Source organism: Eubalaena glacialis, chromosome 4, assembly GCF_028564815.1.
Source record: "Eubalaena glacialis isolate mEubGla1 chromosome 4, mEubGla1.1.hap2.+ XY, whole genome shotgun sequence".
NCBI lineage: Eukaryota > Metazoa > Chordata > Mammalia > Artiodactyla > Balaenidae > Eubalaena > Eubalaena glacialis.
The window spans coordinates 44,470,518-44,488,239 of record NC_083719.1 but is presented as its reverse complement, the minus strand read 5'-3'; the positions used below and the strand labels follow the sequence as shown (position 1 = coordinate 44,488,239).

Genomic DNA, 17,722 nt, shown 5'->3' with positions numbered 1-17,722 from the left:
TGATTTTCTCTACATTTTAGGATATTTGGAATTTTGTTAGAAATTTTAAAAATTATCCCTACTTAAACTGCAAAAAAAGTTAGCAAACGGAGGGAAGTATCTGAATCAAGTTTTCTGAAAGAACTAAAATATCTCATTTTAATGCATTCATTTAATGCATCTATGCCTTTTGTTCACTGTTAATTAAATTACCATGACTAAGACACATTTCGCTCCTCAGGAGTAATTTTAAGTGCCATACCTCTTTCACTGAAGTTGTTGATGGACTAAAATTCTTGGCAGTTGATTTAAAAGCATTAAAGTTTCCGACACCATATGTAGACTCATGAGGGAAAGAAGTCCCAACTTTATTTTCTTTAGTTTGGCTTTTCCACTGTGTAGGCTAAAGAAAAACACACAAACATTAATGTGTATCTAAAACAGAGTATATAGAAGAGAGAGAAATCAAACTGAACACATAAAGATGACTAAATGTGGCTCATAAAAACAATTATTTTTGTATTATACCTTAATCATTTCTACATGGTTCTCTTCCATCTTTTTTTACAAATAAAATCAAAACCTGGTATTCAGATAAAACATCTAACTACACTGATGTTTTTTCAAAGTTTTATAAACCTTAAGTTAGGTTTCTTTTGCCTAATACCAAGAAAACACAAGTGACCGAGTTTCAAAAACCTAAAACTGAACACGAAGGACAGAGTATTTTATACATTATTATTAAGCAAATATATCACAGATACATCTTGCAAAACAAGTACAGATTTCATTTACTACTGACTACTAAAATAAGAAAACATACATGGACAAACACACAAGCCACTTACAAGACAATTAAAATCAATGACACACAGTGGGCCAACAACTCTTTCCACTTAGAAATCAGCAGTCCACCAATACCCCCGCACTTCGACGTGAAATTTTTAACATTTTTTCTGTCAAAGTAATTCAATTGATATCAACTTAAAACTTGCGTGTTTAACCACTTAGAACTTACTTTTGTAGGTGGAGCGGCAGGCTTAGGGACTAAGCCTTTATAAACACTTGGACCAGTCCCATTCTTAACTGGCTGTGACTGAAGATTTCCTACTACTGGGAATCCAGATAGCTGTAAGTCTTTTGTATTACCTTTCTTAATGACCAGCATCCTTTGAGTTCTAGATTTAGGATTCGGGGGATATTCTGCATAAATAAAGCACGAGCAATAGTTACACAGTTTAAATTTTAGCATAAAATTAAACCACCAAAAGAATCGTATATTCCAAACTTGATTATATTTAAAAACAACAGCTGCTTCCTGAGTAAAATAATTAAGCTAAGTATGAACTATATTCCTGCTTGAGAAATGAAGCTAAAACAATCAAACAAGTCATAGCAAGAATTGAGCAATGTCAAGTAACAAAGACGAATTAAGCTAGATAGGTTCCCAGAATGGTTAACTATGACCCAGCCAAAATTAACTACATTCTAGCATACTTTTCATAATTTTTTTAAATTACAAATTTCATCCTAATGGCTCTTAAGACTTAAAATATAAAATACATTATATTTTCCTCTTCTCCATTTTGAAAAGAGAATTTTCCTAATTCCTTCATTCTTTTTATCTCACTCATAAAGTTATTACTAATTAGAAAGAAACTACAGTCCCTCTATTTCTAAATTCCTACTTAAGTTATGACTAATGAAGAGGGGAATTGTTTTCATAATACCAATTCATTCAAATATTTACTGGCCATCCAAACTACACTGAAGGCATTGTGCAAGTCGTAGGGGATCCAACTCAGTCCTGGCTTCTGAAGATAGTACTAGAAATAATAGTTGCTAACTGAAAGCTTTTCTCAGTACACCCCCAGTTGCTAAAATATGAAAAATTACTCCTAGAGTTTAATCAGTCAATGTGTAATCAAACAGATGTTACAGTGAGCATATTCACAATTATGGCAGTGACGTATGTCTTTCTTCCCTTAGAAAAACTCTGAAAGCATCAGTTTCACAGTTGGAGAGTTTAGAAGAAAAGAATTAACTCAAAGAAAGAAACTGCAGAAAAACTAAATTAAAATTAGCTTAAGATACGACTCTGTGAGATGGTGAGTAGCACAGATGTATATGATGATGCCCTGCGTCAAACAAACCAAACTTCCTACTGGATTATCTCAAAAACTAAACTAAACAAGGACTCCTAGGGACATGGAGGGCCTCTCGAAGTCCATCTGAAACCGAACTCTTCAAACTATAGACCTGATATGGTATGTCATTTACTGTAATGCTAAAGGATTAAAGAACAAGGACCTGGCAATTCCTTGGCAGTCCAGTGGTTAGGACTCAGCACTTTCACTGCCAGGGCCCAGCTTCAATCCCTGGTCAGGGAACTAAGATACCGCAAGCCATGTGGTGCGGCCAAAAAAAAAACACAAACACAACAAGAACCTAAAGCAAAGTGAGAAAAGATTCATCTTTCTGAAAGTTAAACACTGAAAGTTTATCTACTAGGGCAAACATTCCAACTGCTCAGCTGCCTACAAAGGCCCAAGACATTAAGGCTAAGAAAGATATTTTCAGGCATATAAGGACACAAATTATATCACCAATATATAGTTTTTCTGAAAAAATAACAAAATGAAGTCAAAACGAAAATGAAGAATAATGATCTCAAACAGAGGCCAATGAAGAACACTAGAAATAGTGCTAAACAATTTAAGTTACAATTACTTCTGGTAAACAGATGGTTACAGCATAACTAAAATTCTTGAAATTAGCAATTCTTTAAATTAAAATATAAGAGAAAATCTTAACAGTCTGGTACTCAAAATCTAAATTAAATGAAGCTCAGGAATCTGAAGAATGATTGACTGATGCTGGGAAATGCAAAAGGTAGTAAGAGTTTGCAAGGTCTGATCTCAGAGGAATTCAAGTGTTAAAGCAGGGGGTGTTTCTATCAGTACAGCACAATTAAGTAAGTTCAAACATGACTGATGAAGACTTCTATTCCAATATTACGAACTAAGCGCACAAGTTTATCTTCTTTCTCTTCTAGATCCTTATGTTAAAATTACTATAAGGGAGGAAAACAAATACAACAGTAAAAAAGAGGAGAAGGGGACTTCCCTGGTGGCGCAGTGGTTAAGAACCCACCTGCCAATGCAGGGGACACGGGTTTGATCCCTGTTCCGGGAAGATCCCACATGCCTCGGAGCAACTAATCCCATGTGCCACAACTACTGAAGCCCACAAGCCTAGAGCTCGTGCTCTGCAACGAGAAGCCACTACAATGAGAAGCCCGTGCACCGCAACGAAGAGTAGCCCCCGCTCGCCGCAACTAGAGAAAGCCCGTGCGCAGCAACGAAGACCCAACGCAACCAAAAATAAATAAATAAATTTATTAAAAAAAAAAAAAAAAACAGGAGAAGGTTCATCAGCAATGGATGACCTCAACAAATATTTCTAGAGAGTGAAGTAAAGGAAAAAACTTCAGCTTAGAGTGTGTGCACAAAGGAACCCAACAGCTGAGGAGGGGGCTAATCTGCCCTGTAGAAACCTAGATTGTAGAACTGGGACTTGGAAGTGCCATATAAGGCAGAAGACAGAAATGAAATCTTTTCAGACAAAAATCAGTCACCAAGAAAAGATCTTTACTAAAGTAAATCCTAAACAACGTACTGATACTTTAGGCAGAAGTAAAATGATCCCACATTGAAGGCTGAAGGTACAAGAAGAAAAAGAAAATATTTTTATACGTAAATCATCATTCATCAAAACTAGAAGACAGAAGAAGAGAACAGATAAGCAAGCAGGCATTGTTTAAGCCTCAATATAATTCCTGACTACAAAGTTCACCTTTCCTAAAACAGGATTTCTAGACACCTAAAGGTACCTAAAAGATGATGATAGGGATTGGGAGGAAAGAGCAGCAGACATAGTGCTTGCTGATGTGCTTAGGAAGTATTCACAGTCAAGCAGTACAGAGGTTAAGACCATGTGTTTTTGTGCCAGATTTACAGAATTTTAATACTTGCTCCAACCTCACTAGTTTATCTCTCATCTGTAAAATGAAAAACAGTTCCTGTCTCAGAGTTGCAGTGAAATGTTTTCTTTAAACCAAATACTAGAAAAAATGTCCAGAAGTCATATACAATCTCCACTATACTAGGCTTCCAATTGTATTTCAAATTAAAGGTGTCCTTTTTCAAGAATTTTAAACCTAAAATCCACGAGAGTATGGAAGATGAGAAAAATTATAAAAGAAATAAACATCTTTAATAAAGACTAACCTATATCCTATATAACTATGCTGAACATACTACATAAACCTGCCTAAGAACAAGAAAAGTGTTCTTAGTCTAATGGGCCAGAATGGCGGCCACCAGCAGTGGTGTTCACGTTGTAGAGTGTTCCCAAGTGTGTGTGCCACCAGTGTCTATGTCCCCAGGGTGAGCTGCAGCCTCTCCAGAGAGACTCTCCAAGACCAGCAGCTGCTGGTTATTGAACTGCTGGTATCATGAGACTGACTGACCAAAATCGAGGACTTGGACTCCAGAGACCCTGCTTTTGATCGGGAGACACCCTATCTGAGAGCTTGAATTAATAAGAATGTGTTAAATATCAATACAAGAACAAACAAGCCAAAAAGAACGAATGGGGGCAGGGGGAGTATTGGAGGGAGGGGGAGGGATGAGGGAGGGGGAGGAGGGGAGGAAGGAGGGGAGGGAGGGAAAGTTAGTTCTTGATGGTAATAATCACATATAAGTAATGGAAAAGGTGATGGCAGCACTAGTAACTTAAATTTGCCTCATTTATATTACTTATAAACTGGCTCATCTATTCATAGATTATCTCTACAAATTCTCCTCACACAAATCTTCTGAGTTAAAGTGTTGAATCTGCTGGATTCAAACAGTATCCAATGACGACGCCTACACTTTCTCCATTTACTTTATCAACTGGTAAACTACAGGAAAAAGACCCAAATTGTTCATTTTTTTAAAGAGAAAATTTATATATTGATAAAAGACTTCAACACTTATAAACAAGAATTAGAAAGTAAGTGACTTTGGTGACTTCCTTCCGTAAGTCATATGTGCTTATTATCAAGCTCATAAACAGTTACTCTTATTCAAATTGCCTTCAAAATACCTCAAGGCAAATGTTTTGGATATTCATATCATTATTTCCCTCTATCCTCACAGACAACTGTGATCTGATAATAACTGACTTTAAATATCCTTTTATTATCTTGTTTACTTCATGCTCTCCCAGTATCTTTGAATGTTATAATTAGTTTTGTTCCTTTAAATCCAAAGCCAATGGTGGAGGGGAAAGGCTCAAGCCTTTGAAGAAAGATTAGAATTAAAATACTGCCACACATAATATTGATAGAAAGTAAGCTGGCCAGATATAAGTCAGAGCTGACATCTCAATTCCTCATCTTCTTTTCTGTCTTTAACTATACTCTCCATATAGTTGCCTTATACATACATATATACATTCTGATTCAATCAGTTTTTACTTTTATTTTTCAATCTATCACTTAGGACATTCTTTTTTGCCTTTTATTAAATAAATCTACCAGAATCTCCCTCACTTATTGGATTTGAACATAATTAGCTAACATGTATTAAAAACCTGTGACATGACCAAGGATATGACACAGTAGACAATTTAATATTAACAGTGCACTTTCCATTAGTGTTAGTATAGTGATCCTCATTTCACAGACAAGAAAATTCACTGACATTAAGTAATCTTCCCAAAGTCTAAATAATAAGTAAAAGACCTAACATTAGGGCCCAGACCTATCTGATTCCAAAACCAATGCACTTAACCACTATATTATACTACTGGAGAAAATGGAAATTAAAGTACTGCTAGGTCAGATACTTCAAAATGTATACTATCTCCAACTAAAAATACTAATAACAAGCCTGTACTGAATGGTCAAAATTAAGAAGCTTGTAAGTGTACACTAAGTCAGGGGTCCGCCCTTTCCCTCACCATCACAGTGATGCCAGTTAATATATATTTTTTTTAATCAGCCAGTTAATAATTTAATTTGCTCATCTTGACACAAGAGGCAACTTTAATGTGTGAATAAAAGCATACAGCCAAGGGAAGGATAAACAGTATTTTAATTAAGTTTTCACACTAATTTGCAGAGGAAACTTAACCACATAAGATACAAAAACATACAAATATCAAAAGCAAACAATCAGTACCACAGCAATTATAAATCCAGTTGAACACTAATTTTAAAACAGAAAAATATTTTTAAGATTATTTTTATACAGATTGATGATGTTTGAATTTTGCTGGTTTTGAATTTTTTATTTAACGTACAAATCTTTTGTTTTATAGTAGTATGAGAGTTTTAATCAAATGAGTTTCACTAACATAATTTATGTCAAAGCAGGAGTATGTTATTCTTTCCTTTAACAAGGTCCCCATGTTACTCATATGAAAAAAGAGTAGGCTTAAGTAAATATATTTCTAAAACAAAAACAACTTAAATGAACGCTACGTGTAACTCTGACCAAATAAAACTTGTGTCAAGTTGTCTAATCAAACTATTAATTTTTCCTTCTCAACCTTGAACACGTGTTGCATTACCTTTTCTTGTTATAATGTAAACAATTGTTTTCATATAAGAAAGACATTGAAGGGAAGTGTAGTCATATCAATATATAAACAATCTACCAACAGAATGCTTTTATACAAAGAAATTTGATAAAGATTATTCCCTTCTCTTAATCCTTTCACAAAGTCACTTTAAAAACTTCACTTATTTCATGACCTAAATGCATTTAGTGCAATCATGTCACTCAACCTGTATGCTAGTGGTTAATACCATTAGAATTCTCTAGAAAACAACCCACCTTTAAGAACTGGTCACCAGGGACTTCCCTGGTAGCACAGCGGTTAAGAATCCACCTGCCAATGCAGGGGACATGAGTTCGATCCCTGGTCAGGGAAGATCCCACATGCCACGGAGCAACTAAGCCCGTGCACCACAACTACTGAGCCTGCGCTTTAGACCCCACGAGCCACAACTACTGAGCCTGTGCACCACAACTACTGGAGCCAGTGCGCCTAGAGCCCGTACAAGAGAAGCCACCGCAATGAGAAGCCCGCACACCACAATGAAGAATTGCTCCCGCTTGATGCAACTAGAGAAAGCTAGTGCGCAGCAACGAAGACCCAACACAGCCAAAAAAAAAAAAAAAAAAAAAAAGAGCTGGTCACCAATTTGCTTTGATTTAGAAGGCTAAAAAAATGAATAAAGTTCTTAAAGATGAGCCTTGATGCTCTTAAGTACTGTATCAAATATGAGAAAAACTCAGGAATAAATTCTCAAGGAATAAACACAAATATATATGCTGAGCTGAAACAAGACTATGCTTAAGTTAATTACTAGTGACTGAAGTTTTTCATTATTTAGTATCTTAAGCACAAAACGTTAGGCTCTGCTAGTGATATGTTCCTGACATATTACACCAACACAAATAGCCAGCAGGACTTCTAAAAACACACAAATCAATTTGATAGTCACTAATGTCTCAAATTGCATACAAACACACAAACACATCATTTTCTCTCTCTCTTTCTCACTACCCAAATCAGTCACCCAGGTAAATTATTTTAAAATTCTCACAGGCACACTGAAGTACCCTAAATTTTTGTTTAGTTTTAAATCATTAGGTATATGAGATAAATTAATTAGTAAATATTAATCTTACGCATCAAGCAACAGTGATCCTGGTTAAGATCAAAACACTACAGAAGTTACAGATATAAACTGTAGGGTGTTTCCAATAAAGCTAATTAAGATCTAAGTAGAATTAAATTTATATTTAACTATAGTTTAAATAGCTTGACTACTTTCACTCGAAGTGTTTTTTATTTGGGATATTATGTTTAGACTCTTGCAATTTTTGATCTACAAAAGGACAGTTTCAGGGACAAACTGGTGGTGTTTGCTTTTTAATACATACATTTCTGTTATTAAATTTTGACTTACCTGGAAGGAAGTAGCACTAGAAAAGTTCTACTGAAGTCCTTCCTAAAATTCTCTCATGTCTTCCTCAGGAACATAGCTATTTTAAATGTTGCAATGGGGAAAACAATATTTGGGAACCCAGGGGGTAAAGTAAGAAAGGAATAGTGAAGTGTGATACAATGAAAGTTTCATTGTATTCCTATGGGAAGTACTGGGAATTTAACAATTAAGCCACAATTAACCATTTTCTTTTTTCTAATGCAGACACACTTTTTAGTTTACCTAAGACACAGTAAAGAGTACATCTTCCTTTTAAACATCTTTTCAACTAGTGCCCAAAATCCTTAGACCAACCCTGAAACAGGAGAACCAAAATCTTTATATTAGTACATTTTATTCTCAATATTTTCAAAGATGTATTTGCCTTTAAATCATTTCTAAAATTATTATATTAACCAAGGATCAGTACCAATAGTATCTATAGATAATTTTATATGACAAATGCTCACTAACATTCTTGATTTTTTATTTACTTTCATTTTAATCAAATCCAAATTATTCCTAATTTCTTAGAGATTTTATTTAACACCTTCCAGGTGGTTCTATATTCTTATGCAATCAGCTGTTCCCAGAAAAACTGAATAATAAGGAAACATACCTAAGAGAGGAGCTTGGGAGATTTTTTTGGTTGGGTATGTGTGTGTCTGGGCGTGTAGGCCTGGGGAGAGTGGCAGAAATACTAATTTGCAATACAGAAAAAACAATGCCATTCACATGGTTCTAACAAAAGTGTCTGACCACCCCCACCCCCACCCGCAAGAAGCCCTTAAATTGGGAGATGAAAAGAAATAAAATAATTCCCCCAGCGTATCACCCCATAAATACAATAAAGAACAGCACAGGAAGTGGCAAAGTTTAAAATAATGCCTTTACTGTTAGGACTAGTATGCTGTCATAAGCCACAATCCTTTTGTTTTGGTAAGTTGTTGATTTTCAATAGAAAACACAAATGAACATGTGTACAAGTTCCAAAGTGGATACATCACCTCTGAATTTGGTATCAAATAATTAAATTTATTTTTCAGATATCAAATCTTCATATTTTAAGTTTTTTCCATTATTTTAAACTTCACTTGAATCTCTAAAAAGCTAACTAAGTTGTACTATATGAGTGCAGTTTAATCTTCTGTAAGATGCTATCAAATTAAACTCTCAGCAGTTTTAAAAAAAGGGAGTTATTACCAGAAAAACTCATTAAGATCTGACAATCAAAAAGGCAAATAATTTCAAACAGACTAGTTCGGTAGGCAAAATTTATACAATTATTTTTTAATACTGTCTATGTGTAACCATTTTCATAAGTAAAAAAAAAATTAATTTTTTTATATCACACTATGATTGATTAAAAGTACTTATCTTTCCAGCTAAGTTTTCAACTCTGAAAAACTACACATTAAGTTAAACTAAATTTTTTGTTTCGTTAGATTATCAGGCTGCTCTCAAAATGACTTTAATTCATTACATTAACTTACAACCATTTTTTTCAAAATGCGTATTTGAGTGTACTTAATGGTACTAACATGTAAATCAACTATCCAAATCAAGATCTTCTCCTATCTGCAATATCTTGGTTTTTAAAAGGTAAGTGCTACCTTTTTTGTAGCTCAGCACATCAAAAACAGGTATTTAAAAGAGAAAGTTTAATTCTAGCCTATTTATTTTAAACAACACAAATGTGAAACCTAAAAATAACATATTATATCCCTCAAAGATAGATCAAGAATTACTTACCCCATACACCTGCAGCTAAAGATTTATTCTGATTTGGTTCTCTCTCATACTCAGGATTTAAAGATGGCTGAAAAAAAGTTGGAATAAAAAGAATACAATAAATGTCTAAACTGCTCACATTTAAGAAAAAAATCCTTTTAAAAGTAACCTCAGGGACTTCCCTGGTGGTCCAGTGGCTAAGACTCCATGCTCCCAATGCAGGGGCCCAGGGTTCGATCCCTGGTCAGGGAACTAGATCCCACATGCTACAACTAAAGATCCCGTGTGCCACAACTAAGACACGGCACAGCCAAATAAATAAATATTTTAAAAATAAAAAAATAAATAAAGGTAATCTCAAAACTATATGGAAAAATCTGGCATAATATAATGAACTCTTAACTACTAAACACTAATTATTCATAAATTTTACTTTCTGCTTATTCTGCTAACAATTAAAATGGTTACCATCTACACTCACTCCAAGTTGAAGAAAACAAAGGAAGGGTCTTTAAATAGTCTCCTCCTCCCCAACTACGTGAGGAAAAAGTATGAATTTTTTAAAAAAGCAAATGTTAATAGAAATGTAGTCTTAGCATCAATATGAGAAATCATCCTTTCTTAGCATAAGGTCAAGAGCAGGGAAGAGGAAAACCACACCATTCCTCAACTCTTCTGTTAGGTTTGTGTCACTGAATGTTTAGTTAAACATGCTCATTTTCAAAGCAAAGTACAAATTTATATTTCAAAAAGTGATGCTCAGGGTATTAAAAAGAAAACTGAGCTGAGCACTGAATGTGTACTCTAATGGTAATCTTATTAGATGTTTACTCTCTAGAAAAGGGAAATTGTTTAAATTGCTATGAAGAATAAAACGACATAAATTTATCCAAAGTTTTAAAAAACCACACGGTGAGATACAGGAATATAAGTAGGAGGGAAGGAGGAAGAAGACTGGGGAAGGGAAGAGTTATGTACAAAAAGCCTCACAAAATGTAAGGATTAAAAATAATTGAGGGACTTCCCCAGCGGTCCAGTGATTGGGACTCCAAGCTCCCAGTGCAGGGGGCCTGGGTTCGATCCCTGGTCAGGGAACTAGAGCCTGCATGCCGCAACTAAAGATCCCACGTGCTGCAACTTAGACCCGGTGCAGCCAAATAAATAAATATTTTAAAAATAAAAAAATAAATAATTGAACCTGTCAAGTGTGATCTCTGTAGAAAATGAGCTGTACTGGGCTTCCCTGGTGGCGCAGTGGTTGAGAGTCTGCCTGCCGCTGCGGGGAACACGGGTTCTGCCCTGGCCTGGGAGGATCCCACATGCCGCGGAGCGGCTGGGCCCGTGAGCCACAATTACTGAGCCTGCGCAACTGGAGCCTGTGCTCTGCAGCAAGAGAGGCCGCGATGATGGGAGGCCCACGCACCGCGATGAAGAGTGGTGGCCCCCACTTGCCACAACAAGAGAAAGCCCTCGCCCAGAAACGAAGACCCAACACAGCCATAGATAAATAAATAAGATAAATAAAATTTTTTTAAAAACCCAAAAAAGTTAAAAAAAAAAAAAAAAAAGAAAAAAAAAGAAAATGAGCTGTACTGATAAAATCTGAGAGAGACTTGATGCTTACATAGCACTTACAGAAACCTCATTTGTATTAAAATTATAAGAAACTTACAAAATCCTCAGCCTCAAACTGTTTGCGTTCTCTCTTGTCTTCTTTCCTCCCCGTTTCACTGTCAGGTATGCTGTTTTCATGTAGGCCTTGGCTTTTTCCAGAATGGAAAATACTGCTACGAGAACGGGAACTTCCACCATGGTATCCCCCTCGATGATTTATGTTTTCAGTACCATTTCTTCCATGTGTACGCCATCCATTTTTTTCTTTCCTTCCAAAGTTACCTTTATTTAATAATGGTAAGGTATTATAAATTCAAAGAAGACGGTTATGCTTAAAGATTTAATCACAATCAAAACATTCTGGGGCTTCCCTGGTGGCGCAGTGGTTGAGAATCTGCCTGCCAATGCAGGGGACACGGGTTCGAGCCCTGGTCTGGGAAGATCCCACATGCCGCAGAGCAACTGGGCCCGTGAGCCACAATTACTGAGCCTGCGCGTCTGGAGCCTGTGCTCCGCAACAAGAGAGGCCGCGACAGTGAGAGGCCCACGCACCGCGATGAAGAGTGGCCCCCGCTTGCCACAACTAGAGAAAGCCCTCGCAGAGAAGCGAAGACCCAACACAGCCATAAATTAAAAAAAAAAAAAAAAAAAAGTTAAGGATGTACCTCACATATCTTATTTAAAAAACAAAAACAAAAAACATTCTTATAAGAATGCGAAGAAAATTATTCTTAAACTCTACTGTTCCTTAGCAAATTTTACCTCCATTAGGACGTCCAATTCCAGAATCAAAGCCATCTGAAGAGTTGTGTCGTCGACGATTCACATCATAACGATTTTCTGTCCATGAAAAGTTTTCAGAATGCTTTTCAAAATTCAGTGACGACTGAAACAGATTATAAGCATACAGGTAAACATACATATAAAACTTGACTATAACTTGAAAAACTAGTAATACTCTGGCTTAATTTATTTCCAAGAATTTTAAATCGTTAAGAAGAACATTTTATAGTTATTTTCAATGTGTTTGGTAACTGGTAACTTGTGGGTTCCATTGTTCATCTATTTTTTTCTACCTAACAGAAACAAGAGCACCATTCTGAGCTCAACAACTATATTCATCCAAAAACTTTAAAGGTAAAAGACCGCTGTAAGGAAATCAAAGCAAATATAGTACCCTTCTTTTATAACAAAATGTAATATTGTGTATCACACACTATTTGATTTAAATAGCTCACAAGGTTTTCTTCAACATCAGAAAATTATGGCAAATGAAGCTAGTTCTATTTTAAGTTCTGTAGATTTATTTCCAAACTCCTCTTCTCCAAAGCAAATGTTTTAAAAAGAATTTATCAAAGGAAGAACGTGTAAAAATGATTTTGAAGAATTAGAAATGTATAAAAACATAAAAACTCACAACGATTCATAAAGGTTGCTGTTTTTCCCCAATATTAACCCATTAATCTGATAAAATCACAATCAGAACTCCAGAACTTTTTTGTTTTAATGCCCTGACCATTCCTCTGGGTTGTACTAATATTACAATTCTCTCCAGGACAAAGAGTAGAGTTCCTCAGTTACAATACAAACCCACTGCACATACCCATTTCATCCAACTGGGCCCCTCCACATGGCTGCTGTGGGACTTAACTGGTGCAAGTTCCCCTACTGCCCCTGGCTTCATCCTCATGCTGCTTCTGTGCATGAAAGGTAAAGCCTTTGATGATCTGTCTTCTGCCAGCATCCATGAAACAACAGTAACAGGCTAGCTTGCTAAGCTTTTAAGTAGGGTAAAAACCCAAGCCCTTCACAGACCCTAACAGTTTTGGTGATGAGGATGTCACGCTCTCAGAGTTAAAACCTTCTGGAAAAAGAAAAACAAGGGTATGGTCTCTTGGGCCAGACTGGGGCATAGGAGAAGACTCTCCAGAATCTGGCAGCAATTGCTCTCACCCAAGTGATGGGTGGAAGTAAGGGTCCCTCACTGTTTAGCGACCAAGTGGCAAGGGGCAGGACTGAAACAAGGTGTCCATACAGTGCTCTCTGATTGTTGCAAATCTACTCTGAGCAGAAGGAAGGGATGTATTGTCATGAGATGGGGTCCCACCTGAAAGGCAATATGGCTGTGGCTGCCGAAGTCAAGAGGTCTCCAAAGCGGAACAGCAATGAATATAGAGAGTTTTGGAAAGACTGAAAACGTTGTAAGTAAGTTTGTTAAGGCTGAACTGCTGCTACTACTGGAAACAAAGAAAAGGCAGAGTGGAAGTATTCTGTGCTCTTCGTACTCCCTGATCCTTTCCTTCCCCACATCAAACTCAGCTGCTTTAACAAGAAAGTCAACTGTGCGAGAACTTAAGGAAAGAAAGAGACAAACTCTTTTAGTTCTGTTGCACACACGTACCCAAGATACCATCCTCACCACTCCCATGGAGGGGAGACAGTACTAAGCACAAGAGTGGCTGAGGGCTTCCCTGGTGGCGCAGTGGTTGAGAATCTGCCTGCCAATGCAGGGGACACGGGTTCGAACCCTGGTCTGGGAAGATCCCACATGCCACGGAGCAACTGGGCCCGTGTGCCACAACTACTGAGCCTGCGCGTCTGGAGCCTGTGCTCCGCAACAAGAGAGGTCGTGATAGTGAGAGGCCCGCGCACTGCGATGAAGAGTGGCCCCCGCTCGCTGCAACTAGAGAAAGCCCTCGCACAGAAACGAAGACCCAACACACCCCAAAATAAATAAATAAATAAATAAATTTATTAAAAAAAAAAAAAAAAAAAAAAGAGTGGCTGAAAGTTTTCAGTATGGGGCAAAGCCATGGCAGTATGGTACATGGGGGCATGAAAGGCCCCAGCCTGAGTGTTTGCTGGGGCCAGGAGGTACACAAGAGAGAAGGCAACACCAATCTTGGCTTCAGAAGCCAGAACAGCAAAAGCCTCCAAGCCACCCATGCAATCCCCAAAGGGGTAGTCTTTCTCTCCACTCTGTACTTTCCCACATTCCAAGCTAAAGAAATCATGTAATCTCCTGAAAGCTTAGACTGTAACTCTGATATGCATGTACTAAACTCCTTAGTCTGTGTCCCCATAGTGGGAAAAGGGACCTCAGTGCCCCAACGTGGCCGATAGTTTGCAAAAAACTCAGCAGTAGGAGAGAGAAATTAAAAGCAATCTTGCAGGTGGGGCTATTAGGCCAACTCAATGTACTGTTGTGTTTTACAGTTAGTGCTAATGTTACATGCTTGTACTGAAAATGCTCAAGATTCTCCCATTCAGGAAATGTCACAGGTTGACAGGTGATTCCCATCCCCTTCTAAGTGGTCTAATAAAAAGCACAGCTCCCAGAAGGAAAGAAAAGAAAATCAGATTATGTGGCTGAAAACTTGACGGCTCTGGAGTATTCAGAGAGGCTATTTCCCAGTACGGCAGTGCCATCTGCCTGACACACACACCAAGTACACTCCTTTTTAAAATGGATAGCAGGGAGTTCCCTGGTGGCCTAGTGGTTAGGATTCTGGGCTTTCACTGCCGTGGCCCAGGTTCAATGTTCAATCCCTGGTCAGAGAACTAAGATCCCAGAAGCTGCACAGCCAAAAGAAAAAGAAGAAGAAAAAGTGGCTCTTGCCCTAATGCTGAGCTCTTATTGAAAGCAAACAACTCAAACTAAGGACTCACCAATAAAGTGGTACACCAATAAGGAGCCCAAGAGGGCTCTTGACCAAATGGAAATCGTGTGTTCAACAGCACAGCTGGCCTAGCCCTAGAAGTGGCAACTACGCTTTGGAGTAAACTTTATTCCCCCGCCTGTCACCTGTAACAAGCCACTATTTCGATAAGGCTCTCAAATCAGAAAAGTTCCCTTAAATGCCTGAGCCTGGCTCACTGATGCTTCAACTAAGTTAAAAGATGATGGTGCACACAGCAGCCATCCAGCCCCAACAACTCTGGAAAACCAAATGGGTAAGTGCTAATCAGCTAAACAGAATAAAATAAAAGCTACGACCCTCGCCTGAGATAATATTCTTAAGGACAAGACATTTTATATTTTTCTAACTCTTGGTCTGTTGCCAATGGCCTAGTCATCTTGTCTGTCACCTGAAAAACTATAGACTAGCAGATTAAAAACATCTCTTTGGGGTCACACACTGTGGGAAATTGCAGCTGTTGCCGAGGCAATCTGAGTCACTCATGTTGATTCAGTAAGGCTTGTTGTCTGATGAGAGTGAATGGCACTGAGAACGACTGAAATTACAATGCTGATCAAGTCTTTGGCATACCACCTAGATCCATCATCACACCAGACATGGAACACATCCACTATCATAGACTGACTACAAAATAAAGGACTTTATCTTTCTGATGCAGAAGCCACCACTGCATACCAACTTGTGACTCCTGCCAAAAGTTGGTCCATTTGTCTCACTGTGAAGAAGACCATATCACACGAGGAGAACTACATCAAACCTTTGACTACTTCATGGAGCTCGCAATGGAGTCTCACTACCACTGAAACTTTCAGGCTACACTGTTACTGCTGCAGTCTGATGGGCTAACTCTGGTCACACTATTGTGGCTCTTGAAATTAATTCATGTAATGTTTTTGGCATATTCCAGACCACTAACAGTCCACTAACAGTACATCTTTTGTCAAAAAGGTCATCCCTGCAATGAGCCAATATTCAAGGTACTCAATGAACATTCCATATTCCCTATCCACAAGTACTGACAAGCATTTTAACACACCCCTCATCTCTTCTCACATCTTAGTAAGACAGCCTGGTCAATGAATGCAGCAGAGCCAAAAAAGGATCATGTCCTCTTAGCCACTTCCTGGGTAATAATCAGGATGAAGTAAGTGGAGAGTTATGAGATTACACAGACCTACATTAAAAATTCAAGATTCTGCCCTGATTATCTTGACATGATGTTTCTTTCTTTCCCCTAAGAACAACTGCAGGCCAGGCCACCCCTCAGGCTGATGGCCAACCAAAAAGGAATTCAAACAATCTGGTTTGGCCACCTGGATTCTCTTGTTGAATTGGCATGGTCCTACACATACAGACTATGACCATTTGCTTGTGTACACTTCTCACCAAGTCCCCACTACAGTGTCCAATGGGGACCAAGGTGAGGGTGAGACACCTTTATAATGGGTCTCTGAAAATCATTTTAAAATGCCCCTCTCCCAGTCACGTCCAGTTCCTCTAGATAAAAAAACCTGGGTGCAAGAAGGGTGTCTGTTTTGTTTTGTTTTAAGTGAAGTTGGAGCTATGGGAACGGGACATACTGATTTCATGGCTGCAGAGGGAGAGCAAAAACCCTAGCACTTGGAGAAGAAACATCTTTGACCCCAGAAGGCGCAGGTAGGAAGGAGAACAATTAAGGCTCTCCCTGTCCCCTAGAACCAGCACTACTGCCTGAATCCAACAGCAGCTGGGGATAAGATTCTGACCCCACTGGTCGATTTGTCATCCCCATCCATATGCTTTGAAATCAAAAAAATTAATGTGGCCATGGACAGTCCTTAACTATTCTGCTATACCTGATGTCAACATCAGCTCCTGAACATTAATGTGTAAAAAACGCCCTTGAATTTAATCCATGTTATGAATTTGGCGTTCCAGACCGCTAACAGTTCAATTAACAGTACCTCTTTTGGGACTTCCCTGGTGGCGCAGTGGTTAAGAATCCACCTGCCAATGCAGGGGACACGGGTTCGAGCCCTGGTCTGGGAAGATCCCACATGCCATGGAGCAACTAAGCCCATGTGCCACAACTACCGAGCCTGCGCTCTAGAGCCCGTGAGCCACAACCACTGAGCCCGTGTGTCATAACTACTGAAGCTTGAGCACCTAGAGCCCGTGCTCTGCAACGAGAAGCCACCACAATGAGAAGCTCAGCACCGCAACGAAAAGTAGCCCCTGCTCGCCTCAACTAGAGAAAGCCTGCGCACAGCAACGAAGACCCAACGCAGCCAAAAATAAATAAATAATTAATTAATTAAAAAGAAAAGAAAAAAAAAAAGTACCTTTTTTGTCAAAAAGATAACCTTGCCATGGGCCAATATTCAAAGTACTCAATGGACATTCCCTATTCCCTACCTGTACAACCTGTTTCATTCTGACTAATAAAAATTCATATGATTCTCTTAACACTTAAGTGGTCTTAGGTTATGCCATGTATGGCAACTGAGGTTGCAACTAATGATGATACTGTCCATGTCTCTTAACCAAACCAATGTAATAGTAATCCAAATCAAGTTTAACAACAAACTGGAGTGATCTGTGTCCCTTTGGACAAACTGGAGTGATCTGTGTCCCTTTGGGTGGTATGTTTGTAAAAGGGGCGGGGGGGGGA

At 38.2% G+C, this 17,722-nt stretch overlaps 1 protein-coding gene across 5 annotated transcripts in view; it reads right to left on the bottom strand.

The window, feature by feature from the left end:
• Positions 1-17,722, bottom strand: part of GPBP1 (GC-rich promoter binding protein 1) — a 73,237-nt gene that overhangs the window by 15,050 nt on the left and 40,465 nt on the right. For 4 of the 5 annotated variants that reach the window (XM_061187811.1, XM_061187810.1, XM_061187813.1 and 1 more), the window contains 6 exons: positions 12,134-12,257; positions 11,430-11,653; positions 9,779-9,845; positions 8,646-8,705; positions 998-1,182; positions 242-382 (listed from right to left, as the gene is read on the bottom strand). In XM_061187811.1, the coding sequence (XP_061043794.1) occupies positions 242-382; positions 998-1,182; positions 8,646-8,705; positions 9,779-9,845; positions 11,430-11,653; positions 12,134-12,257 (801 nt within the window). The remainder of the gene's footprint in view (positions 1-241; positions 383-997; positions 1,183-8,645; positions 8,706-9,778; positions 9,846-11,429; positions 11,654-12,133; positions 12,258-17,722) is intronic. The other variant, XM_061187814.1, reaches the window with a different exon arrangement.